The sequence below is a fragment of the Diabrotica virgifera genome, chromosome 8, assembly GCF_917563875.1.
Source record: "Diabrotica virgifera virgifera chromosome 8, PGI_DIABVI_V3a".
NCBI lineage: Eukaryota > Metazoa > Arthropoda > Insecta > Coleoptera > Chrysomelidae > Diabrotica > Diabrotica virgifera.
In genome coordinates this window covers 206394905-206416259 of record NC_065450.1, presented here as the reverse complement: position 1 = coordinate 206416259, position 21355 = coordinate 206394905, and the positions used below count along the sequence as shown (strand labels likewise).

The 21355-nt window shown below is 33.4% G+C and overlaps 1 protein-coding gene across 1 annotated transcript; it reads right to left on the bottom strand.

Annotated features, from left to right (window-relative positions):
* Positions 1-385: 385 nt before the first annotated feature.
* Positions 386-20623, bottom strand: LOC126890501 (uncharacterized). Its single transcript, XM_050659485.1, has 3 exons — positions 20452-20623; positions 12656-12873; positions 386-751 (listed from the first exon to the last, which is right to left on the bottom strand). The coding sequence occupies exons 1-3, from the start codon at positions 20519-20521 to the stop codon at positions 443-445; spliced, it is 597 nt and encodes a 198-aa protein (XP_050515442.1). The 5' UTR covers positions 20522-20623; the 3' UTR covers positions 386-442.
* Positions 20624-21355: the final 732 nt, after the last annotated feature.

Sequence of the window (21355 nt, the reverse complement as noted above, 5' to 3'; positions counted from 1 at the left end):
AGAAATCATTTGTGGCATTTTTAATGTGTTTGTGTGTGTTTTATTTTTTTATTATTTTAATTTTTGGCACTGTTTTAATAAAAATGTTTGAGAAGTATTAAGTATAAATTAATTTAATATTTAAATAAAATATAAATAAAAAGTATATTAATTTCGTTTATAATCATATAATCATATAATCATATAATAGAAGTATAACTTCTTACGTGCGTACAAAGTACACACACATTCTTTTTTTATACAACTGTTTTATTTTATGGACTTTTAGATATGTTTTTTATTTTTCTGATTATTTAGGTGGTTTCTTGATTAGATTTTATTTTTTTATAGAATACGAGTCGCGATTTGATTTGGCTGTGTTAAAGCTAAGTACAAATTCACCAAATAAATTTTTTGTATACTTTATTAATTTCAATAACACAGTATTTTATTTTATACAATTTTATTTTCTAACACCAAGAACCTGATAAACGTCATCTTTAGCAATTACTATCTCCTCCTCTTGGATATCCAAATGCAATACACCGTTTCTATCTTCTTTATGGTAGTTGTGGAAGATTTTTCCAATAAAGTCACCATATTTTGGTACATCGGCAGCTCCTATATACAGAGAAGCGTTAGCCTTTGTATCCAGCTCATAGATCCAGCCTCCTTGAACGGGCTCGAAGTCATCTTGGTTCAGCAACTCAGTGAAGTTTTCAGCGGTAGCGGGCCTCCATTCTAGTTTGTCATAATCGTTGGTGAGTAAAAACTGAAATAAAAACAATAAAATGAGGTAGAAAACAAACGTACTCTCAATCATTTATAGTAACTTCCGACGACTGGTTTTGCTCTCTACAATATGCAGAGCATCTTCAGGTCAACGGTTACAAGTCACTAAATGATTCGGCAACAAGGAGCTACTCCTGAGTATTCATTAACATGATACCTTGCTTAAGTTATGCTAACGGGATATGGTGGAATATACGGAGGATGTTGTAAAGGTTACCAAATTTATGGAAATTCTTGAGGGTGGTGAGATAATTGGTGAAAGACAACCAACAAATATGTGCCTGCTATTTTGTTTGTGAAGTAGAATTTTGTGTGTGAAGTAGACTAAAGTGAATACCATATATATCTATCTAATCAGCCCTAAACATCCATCCTTGGATATAGGCCTCCTCTTCCTTCTTCCATGCCTCTCTATCTTGGGCAATTTGCATCCATTTTGACCCAGTGTGTTTCTTCAAGTCATCTGACCATCGCATCTGTGGCCTTCCCCTTTTTCGTTTGTGGTTCCATGGTCTCCAATGTATTATCATCTTAGTCCATCTTTCATCCTTCTGCCGTAGGGTGTGTCCGGCGAACATCCATTTAAGCTTTGCTACTTGGGTAGAGACGTCTTTCACTTTTGTTTTGTTACGGATCCATTTGTTTCTTTTCCTGTCTGATAATTTAATGTTTAGCATTTGTCTTTCCATGGCTCTTTCTGTCTTTGCTATTTTTTCCATATTCTCTTTTGTAAACGTCCATGTCTGAGAGCCATATATTAAAACAGGGAGTATACATTGATTGAAGACTTTTGTTTTTAGGTATTGCGGGTATTTTCTGTTCTTTAGAATATAAGACAGTTTTCCGAATGATGCCCAGGCCAACCTTATTCTTCTCTTTATTTCTTCGGTCTGATTTTCTCTATTTAATCTAGTGATTTGTCCTAGATATATATATTCTTTTACTTGTTCTATTCTTGTTTGTGCCACTGTAATTACTAGTTGTTCTTGTTGATTGGTCATGGTTTTTGTTTTACTGTAATTCATCTTCAGTCCTATCTTTGTCGATTCTCTATCTAGTTCTTCCATCATTCTTTGTAATTCTTCACTTCTTTCTGCTATTAATACAATATCATCAGCATATCGTAAGTGATTCAGATATTGCCCGTTTATGTTTATACCCAAACCATCCCAGTGCAGTTGTTTGAACACATCTTCTAGCGCTTGGTTGAATAGCTTGGGCGAGATGGTATCTCCTTGTGTTACTCCTCGGTTTATTTTAATAGGCTCCGTTTGTTTCATTAGCTTGATAGTTGTTGTTGCCTTATCATATATATTTGTAATTAAGTCGGTATATCTGTAGTCTATTCTGCTGTTTTGAAGGGAATTCTTTACTGCCCAGTGTTCCACACTATCAAATGCTTTTTCGAAGTCAATAAATGCCATATATAGCGGGATGTGATATTCGTTAGCTGTTTCGATTAATATCTTCATCGTTAAAAGGTGGTCACTTGTACTGAAGCTTTTTCTAAATCCGGCTTGTTCTCTTGCCTGGTATCCATCTAATTTAGTTGTTAATCTGTTTGTTAATATCTTGGTTAATAGTTTGTACATCACATTTAGTAAAGTTATGGGTCTGTAATTCTTTAGATCCTTTTTATCTCCTTTCTTAAATAGTAACAATGTTACTGCTTCGTTCCAAGTGTTGGGTATTTGTTTTGTCATTAATATTTTATTCATAAGTGTGTACAAAACTTCTCTAGTTGTTTTCCCACCATTTTTTAGCATTTCTACAGTTATCCCGTCTTTTCCTAGCGATTTATTATTCTTCATCTCTTTGAGTTTTTTTTTATCTCATTCTTACTGATTTCTGGTTGTAAGTCGGGATTGACATTTTTTATTTTTATTTGTAATTGCTTAAGGATTTCTTGTGTTGGTTTCTGTTTTGTATTGTAGAGGTTTTTATAATATTCTTGTGTTATTTGTATAATTTCTTCTATATTATTGGTCTCTATGCCTTCTTTGTTCTTTATTCTTTGTTCTTTAACAATTGTTATATGTGATGGTTTTAAAGATTTTTATTGATATTTATTAAGAGACTTCTATTTATTAATGTATGTGTTGGTGTAAGGCTGACAACGTTTGGATCAAAACGGGTTGATATCTAATGTTAGCTCTGGACGTGCAATTGTAACCCAAATTGTTAAGGTCAATACTCCTAGATGTTCTAATGAGAAGAATAGTGGTCGTACAAAGGATGAGATAGTCGGAAAGCGTAAAAATTGTGGCTAAATCATTGTAATAGCAGTCATATAATAAAACAAAATAAAATTTGAATTGATAGACAACAATGTATGTACATGAAACTGAGGTATAAACTGAAAGGGAGAAAGTAGAAAAGAAAGTAAAGTAAAACTAGAAAGGAATTAATATTCAGTTGAAAGTTAATTGACTGTAAATTGAGACTATGTTTTGATAATTTAAGCAGTGAAAAAATTTTAATAAACTGTTGATTCAGATGAAAGAAAAGGAAATAATAATAAAAATGGGGTACCTACATTGTGTTAAATTCGTCAATAAATAAGTAAAATCCACATTAAAAATTAAAACAAATCGCACAGAACACAAAGACGAGACCTAGTTTCACCTCCCACATTATTTGTTTTCTTTTATGTTGGATAATAAAAAAGTTAGGGACTTTAACAACTAGACATGTTCTTCATCAATACACGGTGTTTCTAAATAAGTGCGACAAACTTTACGGAGTAATTCTGCATGAAAAAATAATGACAGTTGGCTTTATAAACGTATATCCGCAAATGTTTCGTTTCCGAGATACGGGATGTTGAATTTTTTCTTACAAACTGACGATTTATTTATCGCTTTAAAACCAGTTGAGATATGCAATTAAAATTTGGTAGGTTTTAAGAGGTTGTTATTACGGATTTTTTGGCGTACATACGGGTACTATGATAGGTCATCAATAAGTGTGTATAAAAATTAAGTCTTCCTAAATATGAAAAAATTATTTTTCTAAGGGTAACGGTTAAAAAATTCTAATTGTTTAAAAGTAAGCAAAAAATCTACATGTTTTTGCAAAATAATTTTACACTGTTTACAATTACTATTTGTCATTTTTGAAGATATTCTTCTTTACGCGTGATTGGATTGAGGGTAAAATTGTACATAAATCTGCGCGCCTGTGCACACAGACAGTGTGTAGTTCCTTGCTAATCTTTCAAGATAGGTATTTATGTATCTGTATTCGTGCAAATAAGTCATTAAAGAATATATTAGTGTTTTTAGGAAATATATTATTTATTATAATTCTTGTGTTTTTGGATTTGTGTTTCTCTGTAGTAAAATAATAACATATTACGTAGGCATAACATTTTATGTGTTGTGTAATTATATCCGAAACTTACATGTCAATTAGAAGGGCCTCGCTGGTGTAGTTGGAAGGGCGTTAGCTCCGTGATTGGAATGACGCGGGTTCGAATCCTGGGCGATTTATACTTTTTTTTTTATTTTTGGTTGTTTTAATAAAAATTTTTTGATAGTGGTAGATAAGAAAGTTGGTTTAATTTTTAAATAAAATACAAATAACCTGTTAAGTATATTGACTTCGTTGAAATTACCTATGTAATAGAAGAATATCTTCTTACATGCGTACAAAGTACACACACATTCTTTTTTTTAATTAAGTTAATAGTATAAATGTTCTTCTTTCATAAACTGTCCGAAGTGTTACTGTAACCTCATCATTTTCTGACTTATAATGTTGCAAAAAAAATGAATTTCGGATAAATAAATTAAGTAACTTTTAAACTATTTGACCAATTGTTTGAAATTTAAAATATAATTTAAGCGTAAGAAGTCTCAGATATCCGTATAATAAGAAGGTTCTAACTTAATATTTACATAAGTTATGAACATTTATAATATCTCAAAATTTATTAATTATTTTGCAATTTCCTAAGCAACCAATAACGATAGACATATTCAGCGAGCCATAATTAAAGTTTTTTATATGATTTATGTGTTTCTATGCTCAAATTTGTTTAGAATGCTTCACTTTTTCGTAATAGAAGAAAAAAGCGAAAATTTACCGTTTTTTGATTTTTATTTGTTTATAACTATGTATATTTTGTAAATCATCAAAATCGGCTGCAGGAAACATATAGGGTATTATTATAGACGTCCATACTACTCAAAAAATTTGGTTTCGGTCTGGAGGGGGATGTGTCACGAGAAAAATCCTATTTCTCTGGACTATACGCAGAATTATAAAAAAAAGTCTCCGAAATCTTTTTAGTGAATGGTAAAAGTTAAAAGAAAAGTGGGAGGGAAATAGTGAAATGCATCGTTTACTCACAGTCATTATAAACAACAACTCGTCCATGTTCCAGAGAGTTATTTGCAATTAATTCAACTCAATTAACGGTAGATTTTATATCGATATATCATAATGATGGCTGGAACTTGGATCCACTACTTTATTGATAAGCACAGTTGGCAGTAGATTAACCTTCGGATAACCAAGCGGGGGAAATTGTGACCCCAGCGTATGTTTTTCTTTAATAAATTCAAAAGTATTTTCAATTTTTAACTCATTATTTTTTTATTTGACTTTTATATAGATATCCTCATATTTTAAAATAAAAAAAATTCCCTATATTTTACGAATAAAAAATATATTCTGAAGTTGATCTTTAGTAAAATACCGTCTATTATGTGTAATTCTAAGTAGTTTTACGCTAATGACATCGACTTTGCAAAGTAACAAGACACTTACTCAACGTACACACTACACATGACACTAATACTCATATTGTGACTGGCTAAATGACATAAAGTCCATGCCAAAAAAAGGTTGGTCATCGGAAGGTTAAGTAAACAGCAGGAGGGAAAAACAATCAAAGATGTTAATCTGGATGTATTATGGAAGACAAAAGTAATGTTTTCAATCGGTTACCTAATAAGACGAAATACCAATACCACATAATACCACAGTCGATACTGAGTGTTTGCAGCAGTTAATAAAATACCAAGATTCGAAATAAATTTGGATCAAATAAGGTTATTGTAGAAAGAAAAATATAGTTTAATATGAACAACAAATCGCATTGCATGGTTAAAAAAACATTAGAATTTGTTACTCTAGAAGTAGACTATATACAATGCTTTGGAATAAGTGTTATCTTCTTCTTCTACGGCACTACAGCCCAAACTGAGCCTTGGCCTCCTTTATTTTTTGCCTCCACGCTTGCCTCTCTGTGGCTGCTCTTCTCCATACACGGACTCCTAAAAGGGCTTGTGAGTCGCTATTTACTGTGTCTTCCCAGCGCTTTCCTGGCTTCCCAACCGGTCTCTTTCCTTGCATTCTAGCATTCAGTGCTCGTTTTGGTAGCCTATCCTCTCCCATTCTTATCACATGTCCGGCCCATTGCAATCTTTGTAATCTAATGAAGTCTGACAGGGGCGTTTCCTTATAAAGTTGATAAAGCTCGTTGTTGTATCGACTTCTGAAGATTCCATTTTCCCTCACAGGTCCTAGTATTCTCCTAAGTAATTTCCTTTCGAATGTGTCGAGTTTGTTTTTGGATGTTTCTTTCAGCACCCAGACTTCACTGCCATAGCATGGTATTGGTCTTAATTCGACCAATAAGTGTTATGCCCCTCCCTTATTAACTTATTTATTTTTAGCACATAAGCAAAAAGCTGGGACAGGTCGATTTTTAAAATAATCATAGTATATTATAGCATCGATGTTTCGAACTTTACGCGATCCGTCTTCAAGTGACAGGCATAACGTTGATTTTTTTAAATAGGAAAGTACATCATGTAATACCTCATTTAAAAGCTTTGGAAATACTGATTACAAAAATGTATAATACTTTAATCCTGTTTGAGAGCGTAGGCGCAAAATTTTGGTCGAATTCTTTCTAAATGCAATAATTTTTTTCGAATCCTGAAAAAATTAATAAATATTTCTGAAAAATTTAAACGTAGAATGAAATATCACAGTATTCTCAATGGTCTAAACTCCCTAAGAACTCCTATAATGTTTATTTTAATAAGTGACAGGGGTGAAAAAAAGAAAGAATGTAGTCTGATTTTTAGTTTCAAATATATCATTCAAAATAAACTTTTGTTTATTCTAAGGACTGTCAGCCCTCGGTGATAATGTAATCTTTAATTCTGAGTTTAAATTTTTCAAAAATACTTATTAGCTTCGGGAGCGTTCAAGTATTACGTAACGCAGGTTGGGGGAGGGTCAAAAATTGCGTTACGCAATAGTTAAACGCCCATTACAGTGCGTTACGTAGGGGGGGAGGGGGGTCAAAAATCTTCAAAAATCGCTTTACGTAATACTTGAACGCTCCCTTTCTCAGGATTCGAAAAAAATGAATGCGATTTAAAAGAGTTCGGCCGAAACTTTGCGCCTACGCTCTCAAATGTTAAAGTATTATACATTTTTGTAATCATCATTTTAAAAGCTTTTAAATGATATGTCACATGATGTACTTTCTTATTAAAAAATCACTGTTACGTCTGCCACCTGAAGGGGGATCGCGTAAAGTTCGAAATATTGATGCTAAAATATACTATAATTATTTTTAAAATCGACCTGTCTGAGCGTTTTGCTTATGTGCTAAAAATATATAAGTTAATAACACTTATTTCCAACGCACTGTATCTTGATCAATAATGATTCAATTTGCCAAAAATTGAACGTGGGTAGTCTGATAAGTACTTAGCCTCTCCGTTCGATGGCGCCACTGTCGCAAAAAAACTACCATCTTTTAGTGCATTCTTGTAGACGGCCTATGTCAAAATATCAGCCAAATCGGACTCGAAGTTTTGCGTTGACCGCGTGTGTAAGCGGGCGTGGTTGGGGATTTTCGAAAAATGAAAAAAAGAGCAATATCGGTCGGTGATTCGACTCTTGTTTTTAGGGGGGAAAACCCGCAGCGAAATCAAAAAGCGCTTGAATGCTGTAAACACGATGAATTTTCTCCTTCGATGAAACCGTCAAAAAATGGTGTAACGAGTTACAACGTTTTGGCACGTCGGTAACCGATAACATGATGACAGCACTTCTTCATCCACATTATGACAGCACTGTGCTAGCAGCCATTAAAGAAAATACAGTTGTGCCTGCGAGGAGCGAAACGATTATCGTACCGCGGCTACAGGGAATTGTAGAAGAAAGAACACCTGTTATGATGGAGCCATGGAACCACGACGAGGAGGTTGTCCGAGGAATCATAATTGGAAAGGAATTGGTAACTTCTGCTAAAGAATTTCCCGTGAGATTGATTAATATCAATGACTACCCAGTGACCATCAAGAAGGAGACAAAAGTAGGAACTTGTGTACCCGTGACGTCCATAATCCGTCAGACGACAACATCAAATAATTCCAACGACAAGTTTGACCAAATGGTTGCAGTTGCCGGCCAGTCTCTAAATCAGGTGGAGAAAAAGAAATTGAGGGAATTCCTTCGGCGGTATCGTGACATATTTATACCTAAAGGAGGAAAGACAGGAAGAACTACCGTGGTCAAACATAAAATTGACACTGGTAACGCTAGGCCAGTTCGTCAAACAGCTCGACGACTACCACAGGCGAAGAGAGAGGAAGCTAAAAGAATTTTTTAAGAAATAAAGAAAGACGGGGTGATAGAACCTTCTACGAGCCCATGGGTCTCTCCGGTGGTCCTGGTCAAGAACAAAAATGGAACTACGAGGTTCTGTGTGGACTACCGTTTGTTGAATAATGTTACCAAGAAACATAGTTATCCTCTGCCTCGGATCGATGACACGTTGAACACGTTGGCCCCAGGCCAATTCACGTAAAAGAAATCCACGATCTCATATTTGGTAGACGGCCGACTGAAGGTGCGTGAGGTAGCTGAGACAGTATCCATCTCAAAAGATCTCGCTGATCATAATCTGCATGAAATTTTGGGCATAAAAAAGCTGTCGGCGCGATGTCTGCCGCATTTTCTAACTTCGAACAATAAACGCAACCATGAGACCATTTTAGAGCAGTGTCTGATGCTGTTTAAGCGTAATCCAAATGAGTTTCTACGTTGTTTCATAACCGTCGATGAAACATGGTTCCACTGGTATACATCTGAGTCCAAGGAACAGTCGATACAGTGGACGTCACCCCGCAAACGTGCTCTGAGGAGGGCGAAGACTGTCCAATCGGCCGGAAAGGCGATGACCACCATTTTTTGGGATTGGTGTGATCTATATCCACTTCCTACAAGAGGGCAAATAGTCGAGGAAATGAAGCTGAAAAAATGGCAAAACCTCGCAATTTTTTCGTCCAGCATCGATTTGTACAAAAATTTGGGATTAGGCTCATTTCACCCTCTAGTTCATTTTCTATATTGAGCCGTTGTACGCTTTTGATTTTTAAGGGTGAAAACTACCCTTAATTGTAAAAAATTATAAAATAACATTTTAAACTTTAATATTGTCAACATTTGGTTCTTATTAGTTACATAATGATTGTTTTATGCTTTAAGATACACTACCATAATATTTCAACCCTTAAAACCAACCTTGTTGGAGCTATATATCAAAAATTTACTTATCCTAAAAGAATAATTTCGGTTTGCATCGATTTACATAAAAATTTAGGATTAGGATTATCTCACCCTGTACTTTATATTCTATATCATGCTCAAGGGCTTTGATTATTTTTAGGGGTGTAAAGCTCTTATAGCCCTTATTTTAGCCCTTATTTTCAAAAATTATATAAAAACATTGTAAACTTTATTATGGGTAAAATTTGGTGTTGATTGGATAAAGAATGATTGTTTTATGCTTTAGGATATAATATCATAATATTTAGACCCTTAAAAACCACCCTTAATAGCATTACAATTTTTATAAGTAGATAATTTTATTGATCTTTATAGAAAAAAGTAGAATTAAAGAATTACAAAAACATTTATTTAAAGAAAAATTCGAATTTACAAATGTGCACAAATACAAATACAAATAGTTTTTTAGTCATCTTCCAGTATACGAACCGGTTCTGTGGTATTATACATACATTGAAAATGCTCCATAAGCGGACTATTCGAATTTTTCGAAAAAAAAATCGTTTTATGAACATAGCTCCTTCATTTTTGGCGATATAAAGTTGTTTCAAAAATGATTTTGTAGGATTTTTAAAGAGCTATAAGACTGTGTAAATTAAATTCCGTAAGATCCCTTAGTTTTTAATTGGGGTTGATTTAAAGGGCTCGAATAAGGGGGTGTTTGCTCGTAAATAGAGGTTTTAAACAGCTATATCTTGCTAATTGTTCACTGAAATGAAAATCTATTAACAAGTAAATTTGAGGTATTAAAAAGAAGCTACAATTTAGTAGTCTATCATTTTTTTCGTAACTTCAGTATTTTCGGAGATATTTTGAAGTAAAAGGTGAAAAATACGAAATTGCAAAAAATCAATTCTTCTTTAAAGTTCAATTTTTCTAAAATTAGGTCTTTTAAATAGGTCAAACTTCTTGGATATATTGCTAATACAAATATACAAGGAATTATAGAAAGGTTAAAATTAGTTTTTAATAAGGAGTTAGGGCGTTGTTTTCACTGATTTTTTCGTAGAGAAAAGCAAGTACCGACTTTCTTTTGATCATAAGTCGCACCGACCTTCTTTTGATCATAAGTCGCTAAATTTTCATGATACGAACTTTTTATTATTATTTTTTGAAAGACCTAATTGCATACTTAAAAAAAGATTTTTTAAATTTTCCTTAAAAAATGCAAAGTTTTCCCGGTATTTGGCTTTGAATATTTCAAATTATACATTTGACGAAAAAAGCTAACCTTTAACGTACCGTATCTCGGTTTATATTGGTCTTAAATATATTATAGAAAGAGAATTTGATTTGTGTTACTAAAAGATACAATTTTAATATCTACAGTTTTTTGATTAAATGTATATTTTTCGAGGTATTCTTAGAGAACCCTCTAAAGGAGTCGATTTTTTCGTCGAAAAACTGCGCGAGTAACAAGCGAAACAAGCGCGAATAACTCGAAAAATATTAGTTTTACGAAGAAGATGAAAAAAATAATTTTTTCTTAGAATTTCTTTTTACATCGATTTACATGGTTAAAATTTAATAAAAAATTCCCACCCACGAGATGGGGTGGCAACAACCCCCTAGGTTTTAGCGTACGGTGGTATGATATAGAAAATGATCCTTGGACTATTCCCTACCGTCTGTGAAAATTTCAAGTAAATCCATGCTGGACGAAAAAATTGCGAGCCAAAATGCTTCATTTCCTTGACTAAAAATGATTACAGGGCTTTACTATGCCGCATTATTAGCCCCATAAGACGCCGAATTTCAGAAAAACAGCCCAATTGTACAAGAAAAAATTGCTCTTCCAACATAACGCTTCGGTTTACACCTCAGCGATCGCCATGGAAAAATTGGTCAAATTGAGCTAAAAACTGCAGTTCCATCCAACATTCTCCGTATTCATCCATATTCTCCGGATTTGAGCCTGTACGACTTCTTTTTTTTTTCAAACTTGAAAAGGTCACTCGCCAGCCAGAAATTTAAGTCGAATAGAGTTTATCACCGCCAGATAGAGTTTTAAAGCTAAGTCGAATAGAGTTTATCACCATAGATGTATCCGAGATGAAAATAATAAAATACTAATTCACGAAAAGGATGTCAAAAAGAGATGGAGAAACTATTTTTACAGTTTATTAAATGAAGAATTTGACAGACAGCTTGTGGAGTTAACGGAGACAGTAACAGCAATGGCTACCAGAATAACATACGAGGAAGTGGCTCAAGCGCTTCAAAAAATAAAGAAACGAAAAGCAGTCGGACCAGATGATATTCCTGGGGAAGTATGGAGAGCAGTGGGAGAGATAGGAATAAGTTGGCTAGCAGGTCTATTTAATAGAATTATGGAAGTTGGACAAATGCCGGATGAATGGAGAAGCAGTATATTAGTACCTGTCTACAAAAACAAGGGAGACATACAACGATGATGTACAAACTATAGGGCTATAAAACTACTTAGCCACACCATGAAAATATGGGAGAGAGTAATTGATAGACGGATACGTGAAGAAACCGAGAAATAAATAAGATGCATGCAGTAGAATTAGGGCTGGATGGATGAAGTGGAGAGAAGCGAGTGGTGTGTTGTGTGACAGAAAAATTCCAATGAAACTGAAGGAAAAATTCTATAAAACAACCATAAGACCGGCTATGATGTACGGAACTAAATGTTGGGCAGTGAAAAAGAAAGAGGAACAACGCATGCATGGGTCGGAGATGAAAATGCTTAGATGGATGAGTGGAGTGACAAATAAGGATAAAATTAGAAATGAGTATATTAGGAGAAGTCTAGGTGTGGCACCAATGGATGCCAAAATGAGAAAGGATAGGTTAAGATGGTTTGGTCATGTTCAATGTCGAGACGCTAATCACCCAATACGAAGAATAGCTGAATTGTAGATTCCTGAAAGGAGTAGGAGAGGAAGACCAAAGAAGACTTGGGGGGAGACGATAAGGCAGGACATGTTGCTAAATGGGATTAACATTGATACGACTCAAGATAGAATTGTGTGGAGAAATGCAATGAGGGAAGCCGACCCCGCATAGGGATAAGGCAAAGAGAATGATGAGGAGAGTTTATCACCGCCAGGGAGGCCTTACTTTGGAGACCTCGAGAACAAGTATTTTTTAGACTGGTTAAAGAAGGTGGAGCATCGCTTGGTCAAGTGTATTGAGCTAGAAGGAAACTACGTTCAAAAATAAATCACCACTTTTCCAAAATTTTCGTTTTTCGTTTGAAGGCTAAGTATTTATCTAACCGCCCTAGTAACTTTAGTAATATCATAATAATGCTTACGTAAAGTTCTGCATAGTTAATATAGTGATTTCCGTTCAGAGTTGCTGGTTGGTACTGGTATCCAAAAATGAAAGAACCAGGCATAAAAGAAACGCTTTGTTCATCTGCTACAATGGTCCGTGATATATAAACTCTCTCTCCAGTTACGGTCTGTCCATGGTAAATTGCCCCGACATAGTTCATATGGTACCTGAAATCTCCCCAGTAAACAACTGGATCTAAAACAAAACACAAAATTCACTGAAGTTAGCAGCAGTTATTCCAGAAATGATAAAATTGGTGGTAGAACGATAAATAACAGAAGTGTAGGTAGAAGAAAAAGCCTAGAAAGACGTCTGAGAATTGTAACAGAGAAGAAGATAAGGATACACAGTAGGGTGCATCGAAAAAATAAAAGTTGGAAATGTTATATCTAATAGCGTGAAAAAGTTGCTAGTGTTATTTTTCAGCATATTAGTATTTTTATTTTTTTTTCTGAGCGAATTTTCTGCCCCCCCCCCCCAACGACCTTGAATTTTATTAAATATCTGATTTTTATGGAAATTTCAATTTATATTATTTGGAATAAAATATAAGCTAAGTTGATCTAAGATCAATTAAAGAAAACTAAAAATGTTGTCAATTACAAATTTAAACGATATTTAAACCTTTCAAATGTCCCGCTTCGTGAGTCCGTGCGTGCAATTTTCGCCTATGTTTGGTGCGGTGCGTTACTTTTTTATTATTGTTGTTTGTAAATTAAAGATTTTTAAAATAGATAAACCAGGATCATGGGGAATAAAATCAAGATGTGCTCTGGACCGCCCCATTTTTGTGCAACCACCAAATATACCTGAAAATGTTTTACCGAAATACAAACAAGCGATGAAGTTTTATGGTTGCAAGAGGATAAAAAACTCAGCAAGAAAGAGCAAGAATTTTCTGGTATTGCCGAACACGTTGCAATTAAATCGGAGGAAATATGGAAAAAGGCTTTTATTCGAATAATTTAACATACAAGAATTATTCAGCTTTTAAAAGCCTATCATGACAAATATGAAACTTATGAAACCATTTAAGAACAAGCAAAACAGTGAATTTTACAAAAATAAAATTCAGTGCTTTAAGAACAAAAGTAAACTACACGTTTCGATCTTGCAGCATGCAAATGTGACACTCTGATTAATTGTCTTTGTAGCAAATCTCAAAAGGTGCCTCTGGATGAGCGCGAATTTCTATTAAATCAAAGAGGTCCCAGGAAATTGATAGGGAAAACAAAAACAAATATAATCAGAGAGAACAACGGTAATAGAAGAAAGTTACCGACGCAAAGAAAAAACTTTATCTCAAGTAAAAAACAGTACCAAGTTTTATGGTCAATCTATCGTGGAAGAACACATAACATTTGTGCATGAGCCAGGGTGCAAATATTTCGGATATGGGTTTCCGCTGTCTGGTATATCAGAAAGTATCAAATCCAGCTATTGCATGTGACGAAACAGTCGTAAATACTGACGTTAAGGGTGATGTAATACGGCTGTTAAGAGAACATCTTTAAAAACCGCTTCAGTGGTTTGTATGTCTGCGACATTCAAATGATCTACCCCTTGGACATCAAAAGAAGTTTTCCAGTGACCAAATCAAAAAACGTGAGGGTCTTCAAACTTTCTCCTATAAAAATTTTGATTCAAACGACAACTTTGAGTTAATTAACTAACAAGAATATCACCTTACAGAACCACCTATATTCATATTCTCTAAATTTTCGAGTGACAATCTGCGAGATTTTATTAAGAATCCTAACTTAGACCCGTTTAACATTGAGATTGAGAAATATCACTGCCACAAACAATAGAACGATGTGTCAAGCTTGTGACACAAGCTTCTCTATTAGTTTGTGGAGCGTATTCGAGGGATGGATTTATAAAAATTCGAATTGATTCCAGAAAAACTATGCCTCACTTTAACGCTAAATCGGAAAACATCTTCGAAAAAATGCTTTTACCATATTTTTTTGTAATATTTATATACCTAATTTTGTACTTTGCTTTATATTTATTTTAGTATTAAAAAATTGGGTGACGTCAGGGAGACGGAGAAGTTAGGCTATTTTGTTATATAAAGAATATTTTAGTATACTTTTCTTAAGTAAAATTTTTAATTGCCTTGTGAAACCAGAAAATATTTTCCAATTTAAACCGAATTTATTTATTCAAATTCTATAAGGTATTACATTTTCCTTACACAAGAAATTCGCATATTAATGTATTTTTCTAATTTTTAGTTGCCGTGGGCGCAGAAAATATTTTTTATTTCAACGCAATTTTACTAAAATACTAAATAGTGTGTTAGGCAACTTTTGTGAGCTATTACATTTTCAAAATACAAAAATAGACGGTTTAGTTTTGATTTAAATCTGTCTCCTGCCATCCCCCGATAGCGCTATTTCTAGGTCTACCTTTTGTCAAGGAGGCTATGCAAGAAGACAAATTTAAATCAAAACCTCCGTAGTTCTCGGTATACAATAAAACTATTTATACCGGAGTAAGGTTAGAACGCCCTCTAACATTACATTTTCGTTTCGAAATAAAATTTTTTTTCGTCTGTTAACATTTTAACATTTTTTTTCAAAATTGTTAACTGTCTTGGTGGGGGGGGGGGGGGGCAGAAGATATTTTCCAATTTCGAAAAAATTTTACCAAAATACTTAACAGTTGATTGGGCAAATTTTGTGAGGTATTACTTTTCCATCGCAAAAAAAAATTTTTTCGCCTTTTTCGAAGCACCCTAAATATAAAGCATTGCTAAAGTAAGAGACAAGTCCATCAAATGACTTGACTGGCGTACGCCAGATTAAGAGTGCGGATGACCGAGTGTTAAGATTCGATGTTAAAATAAGGCAAAGATGGTACGAGTACTTAAAAAACTTGCTAAACGAAGTACCCAGAGGAGGAGCAGAGGATGCGGGGCTACAAATGAGAATGTAGTACCGGAGATGAAAGATGAAGTTTTAAAAGTTTTCAATAAAATGAAGAATGAGAAGGCAGTAGGAGCTGATGGAATACCTGTGGGAGTTCCGAAGGGTCTAGAAGAGGGTTCATGTATTGCGACAAATTATTAGTAGGATCTATAAGGAAGAATGGAATCCCAATTCACAGAGGGAGAGCTTAATGGTATCACTGTATATAGGTAATAGTACATGAACGGAAGCTTTTCACCTCGCAAATACTACAGAATGGATCGATTTGCTTGAAAATTTGAGGATAAGTAGTGGATAGTCCAAGAATCAAAATATACATGATGCCGAAAGGCGCTTTTACCATGGGGGTGGTTGCCACCCCATCTCGGGGGTGGAAATTTTTTATTATATTTTGACTGCAAAAGTTAATAAAAATATTCATTCTAAGCAATTAATGTTTTATACATTTTTTTTGATAAAACTAATAGTTTTCGATTTATTCGCTATCGAAAGTGTTAGTTTTATATCGAAAAAATCAATGTTTTTCGATATTATACCTACTCATCTATGATTCACTAAATTTTTGCCGTAAAAAAATTTTTTTCAAACCATGTTCTTAGGAATTGAATAACCTACAATTTCATATTTAATCATTGTTTCGTATCTCTGATGCTAATCTTTCTATTCTGAAAAAAAATGGCATTTTTTACCAAACTACAAAAATTCGTTATCGCTTTTAACTCCAGTTATTTAAAAAGTGATCATTCTAAGCCAGTCAAACTTATAGAATCTATTAATAATACATAAATAAAGAAGAGTGAGTAAGGCTAATGACTAAAAACACCGCTAACTTACAATATTATGCTTCCAATTATATTTCTCCTTCTTTTTCAAAAAAATATATTGAATTTTTAACCGTAACTTTTTATTTTTTATCTTAGAAAGTTTGGTAAAAAAGAATTTTGTATGTTTTTACAAGGTCTAACAGGCTATTAATATTAAATCCTTTTAAAATCCACATTCGCAAAAAGAGATCACTTTGAAAGGGTTGGCAAAGGTGGTTTTTGCATGTTATTACAAGTTTTAATGGTCAATAGTTCACTTAATTTTTGCTGTAGAACTGTAGTTTTTGCAAACCAGCTTCTTGGCAATTAAATAAGCTACAATTTTTTATTTAAATATTTCTTCGTATCTCTAATGCTAATTTATTTATTCTGAATAAAAGGGCATTTTTTAACAAACTACAAAAATTCATTATTCGTTTTAACTCCATTTGTTTAAACTAATCATTTTAAGCCGGTCAATATTCTAGAGCCTATTAATGGTACATAAATAAAGAAGACCAGATAAGGCCAATGACTAATTTAAATTAGGGTGGTTATTACAGGGTTGTGTCGGATCACTTTTTCGCTGAAAAAAAAAAAATAGGGACTGAGATTGTTTTCAATATGTTACTTAATTTTTGAGCTAGAGACTTTTATTTTTTCTGGAGATAGATATGTTTAAATACTTTAAATTCCCGTCTTTTGACTTTGAAACTACAATATTTAGCATTTGACGAAGAATAGTTACAATATAATAAAGTATAGCTCGATTACTATTGATCTTAAAGAAAATTAGCAAAAACAGTTTTGTTAATTTTTTTAAAAAGTACAGTTGTTTTGATAAAACGAAAACTGTTTGAGTTATTAGCAGACAACTGATTAAAAACATTCATTTTTTCGATATAAAACAAACGTTTTCGATAGCGAATAAATCGAAAACTATTGATTTTATCAAAAAGATATATAGAACGTTTTTTGCTTATAATGAATGTTTTTACCAACTCTTGCGGTCAAAATATAATAAAAAATTCCACCCCCGAGATGGGGTGGCAACCAACCCCATGGTAAAAGCGCCTTTCGCCATGATATAGATTTTGATCCTTGGACTTTCCACTACTTATCCTCAAATTTTCAAGCAAATTGGTCCATTCTGTAAAAATTGCGAGGTTTTTTCCTATTTTAAGATTCATTACTTGGACTAATTGTAAAAACTATAAAGAGATAAGCTTTATATCGCACAAAATGAAAACTTGGAAGATAACTGTATAGTGAAGTTGAAGAGGGAGACCTCGATAGGAGAAAAACAGTTTGGGTTTATACCTGGAAGGAAGAAAACATATGCTTTCTCTGTTTTAAGACAAAAGATAGAAGAAAAGAAGGCGTAGGTACGACACAGTTCCTATACCTGAGCCACAGAGATGTCTAGGAGAGAAATGGAATTCTGAGAAATACGTAAGGCTTTGCGAAGGATACCATGGGCGAGGTTACACAAAAATAAGGATTTGTGTCGTATTGGCCAAAAGTGTCAATCTTGTGGTTGTTTTATAAGAGGTCAAGCAATCAGACTGGAAGATTTAGAACTGGACGGTGTGGACACCATTATATACCTAGGCTCACTGTTGACTAAAGATAACACCGTTAGAAAAGAAATTAAAAGAAGAATAGTGCTTGCCAATAAGTGTTACTATGGATTGATAAGGCAGAGAGCCTCAAAAACTACTCAGAAAAATTTAAGAGACCAGTGATAACATATGTATGAAGCAAAAATAGTCACTTACACAGAAGGAACTTCTGAAAGGTTTCAAGCGTAAAATCTTAAGAAGAATATAAATATAGAGGAATCAAAGAGCATGGTTTGTGGCGCAGGCATTGCAACTATGAGTTGTATGGATGTTTTAGGAATCTGACATTATAAAATTCATTAAAGTAGCACGTCTTAGATGAATAGGGCATGTAATCACGCTAGAAGAAGTTTCAGCAGTCGGAAAACTTTTTGACCGAAGAGGGCCGCTAATACAACAAGCCAGAGGATAACCGAGACTTAGGTATCCAGACAACTTAGAAGATGAGTTAAAATCTATTGTAGTGGGAGAATAAAAAAGAGTTACCAGAGACAAAAGTGAATGGATGATTATTCTGAAAAAGGCTTTGAATCATAACGAGCTGTGATACCTACTACTGATGATGATAATGCAAAATGACACTAACGAATAACGTCGGCATTCGAATCTAAACCCCTATATAAAAAATAGACATTGAACAAAAATTTAAACAAAATAGAATCCTGTATAGTCCAGAAAGCCACTGCGCATCCGCTAGGGAAAATATTCTAATTCGGATTTTTTTCACAATCTTACTTAAAAAGGACTCCTTTTAACAAATTTGCATGTTGCCAGGACCAAAAGGTGGTCAAAAATTTTTTAAACGTTTTTTTTTTGTTTTTTCCCAAAATTATTTTTTTTGCATGGAAAAAAGTTATTTTAGGTTTTTTGGATCATTCCAAACAGAAAAGGTCTTTAGTGACTTTTCTCTACAATTGATAGTTTTTGACATATAAGCAATTAAAAATTGAAAAATTGCGAAATCGGCCATTTTTAACCCTCAAAAACTATGTGAAAAACTGAAAATTTGAATGTTGGCAAGGTAGGTAGATATTCTTTAAACATCGATTGATGAAATCCCGAAGAGTTTTTTGCAATACAATATTCAGAACTCCTTTGTTTTTTAATTGCTAATCAAGCGTGCGCTACACTATTTTCCACCGACAGTATGGCGCAAATGAAAGGAATAAATTCGTTATTTCGTAAACCGGCGACTTTAAGGAAAAATCCCGAAACAGGTCTATTTTTATTTTTAAGTTATGATATTGTGGCATATATGGTATACTAGTGACGTCATCCATCTGGACGTGATGACGTAATCGATGACTTTTTTAAATAAGAATAGGGTTCGTGTGCTAGCTCATTTGAAAGGTTCTTCAATTCTCTATTCAGTAATATAATCATTTATATAATTATTTATACAGGGTGTCCAAAAAATTATTATTAAATTAAATTATTTGACAAAAAAGAAGTAGAAGGACACCCTGTATAAATAATTATGTAAATAATTACATTACTGAATAAAGAATTGAAGAACCTTTCAAATGAGCTACCCCACGACCCCTATTCTCATTTTAAAAAATCATCGATTACGTCATCACGCCCAGACGGATGACGTCACTAGTATACCATATATGCCACAATATCATAACTTAACAATAAAAATCAACCTGTTTCGGGATTTTTCCTTAAAGTCGCCGGTTTACGAAATAACGAATTTATTCCTTTCATTTGCACCATACTGTCGGTGGAAAATAGTGTCGCGCACGCTTGATTAGCAATTAAAAAACAAAGGAGTTTTGAATATTGTATTGCAAAAAACTCTTCGGAATTTCATCAATCGATGTTTAAATCATATCTATCTACCTTGGCAACATTCAAATTTTTAGTTTTTCACATAGTTTTTGAGGGTTAAAAATGGCCGATTTCGCAATTTTTCAAATTTTTAATCGCTTATATGTCAAAAACTATCAATTTTAGAAAAAAGTCACTAAGGACCTTTTCTGTTTGGAATGATCCAAAAAACCGAAAAAAACTTTTTTTCATGCAAAAAAAATAATTTTAGGAAAAAAACAAAAAAAAAACGTTTAAAAAATTTTTGACCAGCTTTTGGTCCTGGCAACATGCAAATTTGTTAAAAGGAGTCCTTTTTAAGTAAGATTGTGCAAAAAATCCGAATTAGAATATTTTTCCTAGCGGATGCGCAGTGGCTTTCTGGACTAGTAACTTTCAAATATATTTTCCTTTAAATTTTTTACAATTTCTGGTTAAATAAATTAATCAATCAATCTAATTATTTAAAATCAAGAGAAGAAAGTTCCACTGATTGATTGATTTAAGAAAAATTAATGCATATATCAAAAAATGTTTCAAAATATTTTAGATAGCAAGTAATTAAATATTAAAGAAAAGATAAACTATAATGATAATTACCTTGAGAAGCGCTATTTACATCGTAACAAGATAAGGCCAGCAGAAACACCACAGAGTATTTTACAGTCATTTTAAAAATCAATTGATCTTACGACGACGATTTTGAGATCTACTTAAAAACAATATCACGATCTATATTATTTATAGTGTACCTTTATCTTTGATAATACATGTACTCTTTATCAGTATAAGATGTCGGTACTTTCGATTATATTTTAAGCAGATGCGGGATATTTTTAGATATCTGTCAAATAACTAAGTTTAGCGGAAAAGACCACTAAAATTAAGAAATTGAATGGTAGTGATAATAATCCTAAAAAACTTGTTGGTGCATGCAAAATAGTTCATACGAAGCAACGTATGAAACAAAAAACCAGAGGTTGCTACTTGGTTCTTTTCCATTTCCTGTATTTTCTGGAAAAATCTAATTATACAAGGAATAAAAATGATCAAAGTTTTGTGAGAGACTATGGAGAATTTTATGGAAAAAGAACTACAAGTTTCACTAGATGTAAATGGAGCAAGGAAAATAGTAGAAAATACTGCTTAGCAGCGTGAAAAATAAAATCGAAATAATGAAAAATAAAAGTAAATTCTTCTCCTTCAAGTGCCTTGTCTGGTAATGGTAACATGGCAATTCTGATCTTGCTTGCGGCACTTTTGAATAGTTTGACTGATGTGAGTACGAACCACTTCCGCAGATTTTGGAGCCACGAGTGTCTTCTTCTGCCTGGCCCACGCTTACTCTCTATTTTCCCCTGGACAATCAATTGAAGTAGACGGTACTTATCGATATCGTGTCTCTAGATGTGGCCTAGATATTCAAGTTTTTTTTGTTTTTGTGCTCAAGTTTTCGTTATCTTTTCGGATTCTGTGGATTACCTCTAGGTTGGTGACATATTCG

Coding starts and splice junctions, on each gene's coding strand:
- LOC126890501 (XM_050659485.1), bottom strand. CDS start 20,521: ATGACTGTAAAATACTCTGTGGTGTTTCTGCTGGCCTTATCTTGTTAC. Junction 12,874..20,451: donor TGTAAATAGCGCTTCTCAAG/GTAATTATCATT, acceptor GTTTTGTTTTAG/ATCCAGTTGTTTACTGGGGA. Junction 752..12,655: donor TTAACTATGCAGAACTTTAC/GTAAGCATTATT, acceptor TTTTTATTTCAG/TTTTTACTCACCAACGATTA.